Source organism: Porites lutea, chromosome 12, assembly GCF_958299795.1.
Source record: "Porites lutea chromosome 12, jaPorLute2.1, whole genome shotgun sequence".
NCBI classification, from domain to species: Eukaryota; Metazoa; Cnidaria; class Anthozoa; order Scleractinia; family Poritidae; genus Porites; species Porites lutea.
This window is the reverse complement of record NC_133212.1, coordinates 20,039,707-20,052,186: the sequence shown is the minus strand read 5'-3', so window position 1 is coordinate 20,052,186 and position 12,480 is coordinate 20,039,707. Positions and strand designations below refer to the sequence as shown.

Sequence of the window (12,480 nt, the reverse complement as noted above, 5' to 3'; positions counted from 1 at the left end):
TCCTTTGCTGTGGAAAACATTTCAACAAACTGAATTGAAAGAGTCTCTCACATGAGGTCACCTTCAAAAGGCAAGTAGGTGTTTGAATCTACTACATGGTTCAAATAAAGAGGGTTTCTTTAACCGAGAAGTTTATGATCTGGTTGATAAATAAGGGCAGTTGTATAACTCTCACACAAAGCAAATAAACCGGAATTTTCACATTTGCATTGAAGTGAAATACAATTTAGATGTCATAAATGAAATATTATGTTATGATATGTTATGTTATGTTATGTTATGTTATGCTACATTATGTTATGTAATGTAATGTAATGTAATGTAAAATAATTGTAATGTAATTGTAATGTAATTGCAATGTTATCTTATGTTATGTAATGTAATGTTATGTAATGTAATGTAATGTTATGTTACGTAATGTTATGTAATGTAATGTAATGTTATGTAATGTTATGTTACGTAATCTTATGTTATGTGTGATGTTATGTTATGTTATGTTATATTATGTAATGTTATGTAATGTTTTGTAATGAAATGTTATGTTATGTTATGTTATGTTATGTTACCTTACGCTACGTTACGTTACGTTACGTTACGTTATGTAATGTAATGTAATGTTATGTTATGTTATGTTATGTTACGTTATGTTATGTAATGTAATATTATATAATGTAATGTTATGTAATGTAATGTAATGTTATGTAATGTAATGTTACGTAATGTTACGTTACGCAATGTTATGTTATGTTATGTTATGCTATGTTATGTTATGTTATGTTATGTTATATAATGTAATGTTATGTAATGTAATGTTACGTAATGTTATGTTACGTAATGTTATGTTACGTTATGTTATGTTACGTTATGTTATGTTATGTTATGTTATGTTATGTTATGTTATGTAATGTTATGTTATGTTATGTTATGTTATGTTATGTTATGTTATGTTATGTTATGTTATGTTATGTAATGTTATGTCATGTGGTGCCGAACGAAAATTCGTTAAAAAAATTACGGAAGCGAATTTCTCCAATCTAGTTTCATATTTGTTATATGCTTATTAAAAGAAGTCAACAGAAAAATTATGAGCGAAATCTATTTTGTGGGCAAAACTCGGTATGAGGATCTTACAGAGACTGGATCTTAAGTAAAGACGAAAAACCTAGAAAGGGGAATGGGAAGCGAAAAAAAGGAAAAAGTAGAGAAAAATAACTCGGTCATAATCGGCAGTTGAGTGTCATTCACTGGATTGCACCTGTTCATAATGGAATGATTGTTGATGCAGACGCTGAAGTTTATTTAGTTCAAGCTCGAGTTTTAATGATAAAAGTCTGTTGGAGTAGACAGCAGTTGCAGACATTTCGCTTTATCTTTTCAGAAACAAAATGTCCGGCTCATTATATAATAAAGGATAATAAAAAGTTTAAGTCATTCAAACAAAATATACGCAGTCTGCATGCGACTCATAAGCCGCAGTTCTAAACAAGAGACGATGAAGGTTTTGCTGTCATGTGGAATTAAGGAAATTAATGTCACGTGGTCACGTATCGACCAATCAGGCATTTTTCGCCGGCAGGGGCCCATGGACTTCTGTCGCCAGGAATGAAGCTAGGGACCACTTTCCCTGAGTACGCGCACTTACCACTTGTTGAACTAGCACTAATTGTAAGACGGCAGTCCGCTTCGTCTTCGTCATCCGGAAGCTTAGCGAAGGTGTAACAAGCTTGACCACAGCTGAAAAAACTGAAGTGAAGAGAAAAGCCAGTTAAGCGATTTTTCGAATAAGCTCAAACACCACTGGTTTCCTGTTGCTTGCAGTCGCCGACTTCGTACCCTTGATTGACCAAATTACGAAAGGTCAACATCACACCCCCGTCAAATGTTTCCATTTCAAATTCTCCACTTGCTACCTTCAATCTGTTTTCCTGTGCTAGACTTGTCTCTCTCCGTTTCTTGCATCGGCAGGAATTAAAGAAAGGGCAAAGTAGCCTAAGAAACCCTTTTCTATATTCCCGGTTTGTGGAGCAATAAATGACAGGATTGGTGCACGAATTGAACATAGCAAGGACGATGGTGAAGTGATGGAAAGGCGACTCCAGTCTGACAAGGTCATAAGAAGCCAAGGCATAATAAAGCTGATTTGGAAACCAGCATATCGTTAAAAGCAGGGCTACTATAATACACATGCGCAGAAGCCTAAACCGTGTGCGAGTGAAACGCGCATTATTTTTATTAATTGCTGGAGACGTCTTAAGCGCAAAAGAAATGTGAAGATAAGTAGCCCAAGTAACTGTATTTGGAACGAAGAATGTCACGATGGTGAGTGTCATTACTGTTAGTTCTTTGGGGAAATCGGATGTTATCCACCTACATCGCAGGTTTTTTTCATCAAGCGTCATTTGAAACGGTATTAATGAATGAAATAAGAGACAGGTTATCCATATAATTACAAGATACACACAAACTCTTCGTCTTTTAAACTTGAGTCGATATTTGACAGGCTTAACCACAGAATACCATCTTTCCAGAGCAAGACACGTGACCGTAAGACAGGAAACTTTCCCAAGTACAAACACGAAGTAACTGGAACAAATGACTTTGCAGAAAATTACCCCAGGTAATCCGCCTGGAACTTGGTAGGATCCTAGGGGGACAACGTAGTTTGGCGTCACACCAATAATCACCCCTTGAAAATAAAAAAGAAATAAAATAGACAATATTCGTATTGCCGACGGTCCTGGGACGAGTAGGTCTTGAACATGAATGCGAGGCTAATGCCGGGAACCTCTCACTAAGAGGACAAACAAACATGAGAAAACTATGGCTGAGTTGTCACAATAAAGGAAAATGTTTAACGTTGGAAAATTCCGGAGAGCTTACAGTCTTAAGAAATCATTATTTTAAATTGAGAAAAGCAGCGAGGCTAACCAGATATTGATGAAAAGAGTGGTTGGTGAGCGATTTTGTAGAAAAATTAAATGCGAAGATGGTCTCAAAATCCGTCCATCCCTACTACTTGCAAAGACTGTGGGCATCCTAAATAAGGTCTACTGCATGACTGTTTAAAAACTAATGACTTCCTTAAGAAACTTTATTTAATGGCAATAAAATAGTGTGTCGTTCATATAATCCTAATTTGTGTTTGCATAGGAATTATTTCTTATGCTACAACTAGTCGGTATTATTTCCGTCTCATCAAAGTAGGGAACCTCTTTCACACTCGTCACCAGGTGTAACTATTGGTAATTCATGTGTGGAGATCTTAGTGTACAATAGTTTGTCACTCACACTAGGAAAAGACTGATTTGATTTCTAAAATCGTTTACCTGTTATCATGTCTGTCACAGCCAGGGTGAATATCAGCAAGTTATATGCAGATCTGAGCATCCGATAATTCTTCAGTATAAGAATGCAAAAAAGACCGTTACCAATAAAAGCCAGGGCTGCAATAAAACCAAACGCTACTGACAGCGGGTAGGAATAAGCTACAGCTGAAGCCGGAGGCGTAGTCGGTGTCGATATATTTGTCAGATATCTTGGGGAGCTTTTATTGTTTAACATCTAAAGACGACACAGTAAAAATAGAAAAAAATCAGTAGCAATCGCAAGGCGGAATACTGATGACATTGTAATTGGAACCGTCTTATTTTAAGCGAGTGGGAACTGAAAATAATGTTTTTTATCCACTCAAAATATTTCCCTGTTTCTGATTGGCTTAAATGGCCCCAGGTTGATTCTTCATAATCAGCTACCGTTGACCCGCAAATTTGGAAGAAGTTTGTAGATATTCGGGGCAATACAATTTGACGTCAATTGTGTAGTATCAACAGAAAAAGGGACAGCGGAGGGCAAGGTAGAAAGGTAGGTCAGCTGTCTCGGTAGAGCTTAAGAAAAAGTTGCAAAATTTCACACGTTTTGCAAAGAAGAAATATACGAAATATAGCCTAACTATTGCCTAGAAACGTACCAAGAACAGCAATTAATACATTTAGCACTGGACGGATGACAACGTCTGTTTGAAGAAAATCCGCTTGTCAAAATTAAAACCATTTATATCCTAAATTTGCTGAGTTACGGAGATGCGGACTTCACTTCGATCGAGGAAAGCGTGTTTTGAAGTTGGAAATAACTATTTTGAATGAATAATGAAACAATTACCGAATTTGGCTTTCGTATGATATGAAGAATTATGTCAATCGTTGAGATTTAGTGTTATCTGCCGGGGAGACTTGATTGGTTAATAGTAGTGCCCAAAAGGTAGTAGTAGTATTTCAGCGTAATATTGGTATAACAGCAAATACGGATGACAACAAACAATAACAATTTATAGTAAAAAAAATCCTAAGACTTGGATGAATGTTTGGGAGAAGCGTTGGCCAAAAGAAAGAGTATTAACAACGACGGGGTGTGTGGATAAGAAGCCAAAGGGCTTGCAATTGGCAAAGTGACGGCTCTAACTATATAATGAGCTGGATAGTCTGAGGGTTACCGTAAATGATCTAATTGACGCCCCCTCTTAATATTTGCCTCCCTTAAGATCTAAAATTATTAAGTTTGAATTAATGAGACGCCCCACTCTAAGAAAACGCCACCCGTCTAATAGACGCTCCCATGACAATTACTGAAAATAACAGGAAATAACAAAAAGGAGCAATATCATGCAAATTATTTGTTTCGTTCTTCCTTGGTTAAGGAGGGTTTGGACTTTGTATCTTGTTTAAAGTCATGTTTAAAATAAGGATAGGCTAACGATGACACTGTAGCAGTTGACATTTGACTGAAAGCGATATGGTCTCTTGATGGCCTAGACATTTCAATGACTGGAAGAATATATATTGTGCTATTTGCAAATTCTCTTGGTATTTTCGCTGAAATCACATTAGTTTTGTAGAGCTTGTCACAGCAGTGCCGCATCCATACCTTGAAATAAGGGAGTCGGTTATCCAGGCCCTTTGATAGAGCGGGGGACCCGGTCTCAAAAAAAAGTTTTTTTCGGCCCTTCGGGCCTCAGTTTAGTCTAAAAATAACGGGGGGGCCTCGGGCCCCTCCTCTGTATCCGCCACTGCACGGTAGTATGAGAATAAACGCCTCCTATCTATTAAACGCTCATTCTTGGACCCCTAAGATTGAATATAAACTCCCCCTGCATCTGGATCATTTACAGTATATTTGCTCCGGGGGAGGGGGGGGCACTCCCTTATTTTGCCTATACGGGTATGTGCCGCTGAACAGGGTATGGTTTTCAGGTTCTTGAGTCTTAAACAGGGTATATAATTTCACTATTTAGCGTCTTTAACAGGGTTTCTTTTTAAACCGGAAGCCGGGGATCATTTACGGTATATTAGCTTTCTCTCGACAGACAAAATGACAGCAAAATTTGCATAGCAAACCAAGAATTTGTCAAGTTCAGGCAGAAGGGAAAGGCAAGAGGTCTTCGCGAGAAAGGCTTCGGAAAACGACCAAATTCAACAAAAGCACTCAGAGCACTTACCATTCAAGATGAAGAAATGAAAAAGGTAGGTAGTTTTCGGCGATATTAAATCACTTCTTTATACTCCCAAACGCAAACATCAAGAGTACACCACTTTCATGGCTGCTAAGCGACAATAATGACTGATTAAGGAGTTGGCGTTGGTGTTTTACAAAGAAAAAACTTGGCGAGTCATAACTTCAGTACTTTTTGTATGTGAAGTCAATGCGTGATCTCTTACCACTGCAGTTACTGCAAAAACATTTAACCTTTTTCATGCTGTTTGCTACATTTTCGACGCTTAATACTAGAAGCTGTCAATCATTTGCCTATTCTTGACGTAAAAAGATATTTTGAATGAAGCGCCACTTTGGTAAGAGTTTTTTCATTCAACTAGAACAAAATAAAGGTATCTTGAATGTTGCCGACAGTTTCTCGGCTTCTATGATAAATATATAATAGCATGAACTCTACGTGGTTTCATGCTTAGATTGCGTCAGCTGTTGCGTATATCTAGTTGTGTACCCACGTACACAACTGAACTCTCGCCCAGTCCCTTTTGGCTAAAAGAGGTTTTTGTCCATACGCACTCACTGTCACCGAAAACTTGACGGATCTTAAAGAAAAGGCGAACTTCAAGCAGTCTACCGCTGAGAGGACCTTTTTGTAGTTGTGTTTATGAGTAATAAATGTTGTGTTACTTTATGAGTAATAAATTTTTGTCTTGGTAAAAGCTCATGCTCGCTTTGTTTCGATCCTGAAAGAGAAATTTTCCCTCCACGGATTGTTCGTTTATAACGAAAGTGCGTAGTTTCTCGCCGTTAATTAACTTGATTTCAAAGGGCTAAGCAAACGTTAAAAAATGAGGACACTATATAATCGGATGTTCCCCGACTCATATGAGCTTGTGGTTTTTATTTCCAACTGAATGTCATTCTTTGAATGAGAATTTTTCTACGGGGCGTCTGGTAATTTGCTAACATTTCAGCGCTTTTGCTGTTGGTTTGAGTGGCTAGAAGCTGTCAATTCCAAAAAACCTAGAAAGTTCTTTAGTATTTTGTTCAATTACTTATAGACTTTGTTGAAAGTTAGAGGCGAAAATCAAAGTTTAATAAACACAATTACCACGCCCATATACGCACGTCTGTGCGCATGTAAGACACCGTTATGACGACATCATAATGGGATTTTATGGCAAGGCATTTGATAATGGTTTTCAGGCTAAGGCGGCAGGTTCCAGGCCTATCTTATTTCCAACCAATCAGAATTTAGGGCGTCCAAGACTATACCGTTCATTCTTAGGCGCGCTTTTCCATGCGCTCGCCCCTTTCGAACGCTCACCATCACGTTGTTCACATCGCTCGTTTGAACCAATTTTTAGCATTTTCCACCACCTCCCCTTCCGCCTACCTGCGAATTAATTCCTAGTGTGTTTCTCATTCTTGTCTTAGTGGGTGGCGGTTTTTCCACCACCTTTGCTGAAGAGATATTTGGTTTATTATATATTGGCAGATCTTGAAAATAAAGTTCGTCACGTTTGGTGGCCAAATTTTATCTGTTGTATCTCCTCAGCAAACAAGTGCGCCGCCACGCAGAGTTCTTGGTCACGCAATGCAAAGTTTTCAGCGTCCTTCTTACCGAAAAAATGGCTTGATATAAAAAAGAATTTTCGACTCGAAAGGACGTAGATAGGGCAAGCACGCGCACCATGTTATAATTGGCATTAATACCGGCTTGTGATATTTCAAAATTGCCCAAAACACCACTTGCCGCTTCGCGGGTACTATTATTTTTAAATGTCATTCGTAGTATTATTGCCAAATACCACTAAAGCTTAAGCTATTAACTGTACATATACAAATGAAGTCCCATAATTTCAACATTTTTCAGTACTAAAATAGATTTTAAAATGTTATTTTTATAACACTGCCATTTCTGATATTACTTTTTTAAGTTTACACTGTCTCTTTCATAGCCGCAGGTATGTGTACCACAAGACTTTTACTAAAACGGGGAAAGCGAATTGGGGAGCGAGTCACTGGGAACGAAAAAATGAAAAACGGGAATAAAACACAAAATTGTAAAAGAAGGAACCGATAGGGTAAGGGTTTGATGTAGATTTGTATTCAGTTTACTTAATACAGACCGCATGTATTTAGATCTTTTATATCTGATGCAAGACACTTGACCTCATTTGCGTACTCCATAAATTGGCGGATGTTAACGATGAACTTGAAATATTGTACACCATGACAATACTCTTAATGCAAAATAAAATAATCCGCGTGAATTTAGTCACTAAAATAGAACTTAGTCTGGTTTTTACGGATGTTAAGTAAAAACGAAAAACCTAGAAAGGGGAATGGGAAGCGAAAAAATGGAAAAAGTAGAGAAAATTAACTCGGTCAAAAGCGGCTGTTGAGTGTTATTCACTGAATTGCACCTGTTCACAATGGAAAGATTGTTGATGCAGACGCTGAAGTTCCTTTAGTTCAAGCTGGAGTTTCGGTGATAAAAGTCTGTTGGGGTAGATACCAGCTGCAAACACCTCGCTTTATCTTTTCAGGAACAAAATGTCCGGCTCATTATATAATAAAGGATAATAAAAAGTTTAAGCCATTCAAAAAATATACGCAGTCTGCATGCAACTCATAAACCGCAGTTCTAAACAAGAGACGATGAAGGTTTTGCCGTCATGTTGAATCAAGGAAATGTCACGTGGTGACGTATCGACCAATTAGTCATTTTTCGCCAGCAGGGGCTCATGGGCTCCTATCGCCAGGAATGAAGCTAGGGACCACTTTCCCCGAGTACGCGCACTTACCACCTGTTGAACTAACGCTGACTGTAAAACCGCAGTCCGCTTCGTCTACGTCAGCCGGAAGCTTAACGAAAGTGTAACAAGCCTGACCACAGCTGAAAAGACTGAAGTGAAGAGAAAAGCCAGTTAACCGATTCTTCAAATAAGCTCACTGCAAACACCACTGGTTTCCTGTTGCTTGCAGTCGTCGACATCGTAACCTTGATTGACCAAATTACGAAAAGTCAACATCACACCACCGTCAAATTTTTCCATTTCAAATTCTCCACTTGCTACTCTCGATCTGTTTTCCTGTGCTAGACTTATCTCCCTTCGTTTCTTGCATCGGCAGGAATTAAAGAAAGGGCAAAGTAGCCTAAGAAACCCTTTTCTATATTCCCTGTTTGTAGAGCAATAAATGACAGGATTGGTGCACGAGTTAAACATAGCAAGGACGATAGTGAAGTGATGGAAAGGCGACTCCAGTCTGACAAGGTCATAAGAAGCCAAGGCATAATAAAGCTGATTTGGAAACCAGCATATCGTTAAAAGCAGGGCTACTATAATACACATGCGCAGAAGCTTAAACCGTGTGCGATTGAAACGCGTATTATTTTTATTAATTGCTGGAGACGTCTTAAGCGCAAAAGAAATGTGAAGATACGTAACCCAAGTAACTGCATTTGGAACAAAGAATGTCACGATGGTGTATGTCATTATTGTTAGTTCTTTGGGGAAATCGGATGTTATCCACACACATCGCAGCTTTTTTTCATCAAGCGTCATTTCAAACAGTACAAAAGAATGCAATAAGAGACAGGTTAAACACATGATCAAAAGATACACATAAACTCGTCGTCTTTTAAACTTGAGTCGATATTTGACAGGCTTAACCACAGAATACCATCTTTCCACAGCAAGACAAGTGACCGTGAGACAGGACACTTTACCAAGTAGAAACACGAAGTACTGAGAACCAAAGACTTTGCAGAAAATTACCCCAGGTAATCCACCGGGAGCCTGGTACGAGCTTAGGGCGACCAGGTAGTTTGGCGTCACACCAATAAACACTCCTTGAAAATAAAGAAGAGATAAAGAATGAGGTTGCTAGAATATCAACAAGTATATGCCTTGCAGGTAGAAATATCCCTATGCCAAACTAGACATGTTTTATCTTGTGTTTGAGATTAATGATTTCACAGTTTACTAGTCCTTTCTTGTATCAAATAGATCTTACCGCCTATATTCTATTTAAGATTTACAATCAGATGAAGTCATCGGTTGTTACAATGATCGGCATCGTCAATGTGATGTCTACTGCATGACTTTTTTTACACTTTTTATCTGATTTCCTCAATAAATTGTACTAGGTCCGCTTCAGAGGCCGAACTTTTCATGAGCAGAACCTAATACATTGAAACATGAAAAGTTCGGCGTCTGAATCAATAAGGAACGGCTGTTTCAATATTAAGGTCGGCGTCTGAATCAATTACGCCGGTCTAAATAATTTGACTCGGCCATGAAAAGTTCTGCGTCTGAACCGGGCCTTAGCGTCATATTTAGTGTGGTTAACTCGATATCCTGCAAAATACGTCCAACTTTGTGTTGGCATAAGAAAGTCTGATGCTTCTAACCAAGATATTATGTGCAGTGCGTATCTTAAGAGTAGACACCCTCTTTCACACTCGTCACCAAGTGTTACAATCGGTAATTTGTAGGTCTACATGTGTCCGATAGTTTCTCCGTCAATTACAAGGCAAGGAACCTGATTTCTAAAAACGTTCTACCTGTTAGCATGTCTGTCACAGCCAAGCTGAATATCAGCAAGTTATATGCAGATCTGAGCATCCGATAATTCTTCAGTATAACAACGCAAAGAAGACCGTTGCCAATAAGAGCGATGGCAGCAATTAAACCAAAGGCAACTGGCAGCAGATAGGAGAAAGCAACATTTGTAGCGCGAGGTGTAGTCGGTGACGAGATATTTGATAGATAGGTTGATGTTCTTCTGTTTGACATCTAGAAACGGTACAGTAAAGTTAGAAAAGAAAAATTAATCAGTAGCAATCGTTAGGCGGAATACTGAGTACATTAGGGCCATTTATACGAGGAAAAATAAGACGCGTCTTAAATAAGACGCAAACTGTACCATTTATACGAGCGTGTCTTATCTAAGACGAGAACAGCTCGTATAAATGGTTCGCGTCTTATTTCTGTTTTTGACTCGTTTTCATGTGAATGTTGCCCGTTGCAACGGCAATCTAACGTGGCGCTCCAAAAATTAACGCATGCGTACTATGCGTTCGCGTCTTATGTAAGACGCGAAGGTCATTTATACGAAGTTTTTCTCGTCTTAGCTAAGACGAGTCTTATCTAAGAACAGGCGTTAAGGGCTGTTCTAAAATAAGACGCGTCTTAGCTAAGCCGCGTCTTATTTTAGACGAAATGTGCCGTTTATACGGAAAGTTCGCGTCTTCTTTAAGACGCGTCTTATTTTTCCTCGTATAAATGGCCCTATTGTGTTTGCATTGAACAGTATATCTGTTTTAAGTCAGAGAGAAATTTATAATGATTATAGGGAATAAAAAAACTGAGAGTAATAACAATTCGCACAATATCCTCGCTCGAGTTCTTGTGTATGGAACTCTTGATCTCGGACTAACCTATGGTACTTGTCAAGTTAAATTGCACCTGTACGGACGTTAAGCTTATATGAGCACCAGAAAATGACCACCCGCTTAAAACTCACTCATGGCTTTAGTAGTCAGAATCCCATATACCCCCATATAGCAAAAAATGTTTTTGTCTCAGAAGGCGAAGACTTTGCAAAGAGGTTAGCGTGTTCGGATTGTTTTTGACTACGAACAACGCTCAAAATAAACACAATTAGAAATAGGATGCATATTAAGGAAATTCTGTTTTGTCTTATAATCCAAGGGAGCAAACTCACTGTTATCGATGAGAATATATCTTCTGAATCCCTTGGAACTATCGCCACCTTGTACATCAAAGATTAGTCCACCAAAAAGTGAGGTTCAAGTACTGTTTGCAGTTCCTGCTAAGTACGGTTAAAAGTGAAGAACGATCGATCCAATTCGCAATTGAATCAGGTGCAATCAAATATCATTGAAGAATGAACCACTGGTAGAATAAAGCTTACAAACAAATGATATCTATGACTTACAATCTAATGAAACGGAGTTATGATCTGATGGAATGACGGCTACGATCTAGTTGCATTTTTTTAACAGGAAGCCTCTCCAAAGTTTCTTATTTCAAAGGCTTACACGCATTTTCTTCCTGTGTTATTGCCCAAATTACATTAGCTCTACTTCTGTATGTGTTTATTTACACAGACTTGACTTAAAACGAACCTGGTTCCTTACATTCACACTTTTTTTTATGCTAATTAAATGAACTAATGTATCAGGCTTGCCGATTACCAAAATTAGAATTTTTAATTCGAAGCAGAGATTTGCTTATTGTATCGATAAGGACTTGGAAGAGTGAATAAACCGATAAGTTTTCAAATATCAATCGTTGACTAAAAGCCTTTTTTTCTTAATTTACCAGCTAACCTTAAAATGATTCAATGATGGAATAAAGCTTTGTATATTCATAAACAATTTTCACCCTTTTGTTCGCACAGTTTAGGTCACAGTGTGAGGATCAGACTTTTGGTGAAATATTAAGTGAAACCATTTAAATGGAGTATTTTGTATCACTACATTCATGTAGTGTTTTTGATTCTGAATATTATCTCCACGCTGTTATTCAGCCTGAGAGATTCTCACAGCATTACTTCCCTTTGGATTTAATTCAACGCTTTTCGGTGCTTGATATAGATTTCAAAATGTTATTCTTATCAGTAAAATTGCTATTTGTACTTAGAAGATTTAATATTACATTGTTTACGTTTACACTGTCTCTTTAGAGCAGGTGCGCGTTTCACAAAGAGTTTAGAAAGTCAAAGGGAAGATATGACTAACTAACTAAATCAATGAAGACTTTTTTTCTATACTAAACGTTGCAGCATAAGGAATAATTTATCGGGCTTTTATATAACCAAAGGAAAGTTCTGTGTTGCCGAAAATAAAAATTCATAACCCTTACACAGATTAATTTACTATCCAATTAGATCACTGTTATGCTACAGTGTTCCAAGTTCATCATTAGCTTCCGCTGATTATGACGTACGTAAACAGCTCAA

At 37.9% G+C, this 12,480-nt stretch overlaps 1 protein-coding gene across 1 annotated transcript; it reads right to left on the bottom strand.

Annotated features, from left to right (window-relative positions):
• Positions 1 to 1,787: 1,787 nt before the first annotated feature.
• Positions 1,788 to 3,336, bottom strand: LOC140953843 (tachykinin-like peptides receptor 86C). The gene is made up of 2 exons (XM_073403221.1): positions 3,327 to 3,336; positions 1,788 to 2,686 (listed from the first exon to the last, which is right to left on the bottom strand). The coding sequence occupies exons 1-2, from the start codon at positions 3,334 to 3,336 to the stop codon at positions 1,788 to 1,790; spliced, it is 909 nt and encodes a 302-aa protein (XP_073259322.1).
• Between the last annotated feature and the right edge of the window lie 9,144 nt (positions 3,337 to 12,480).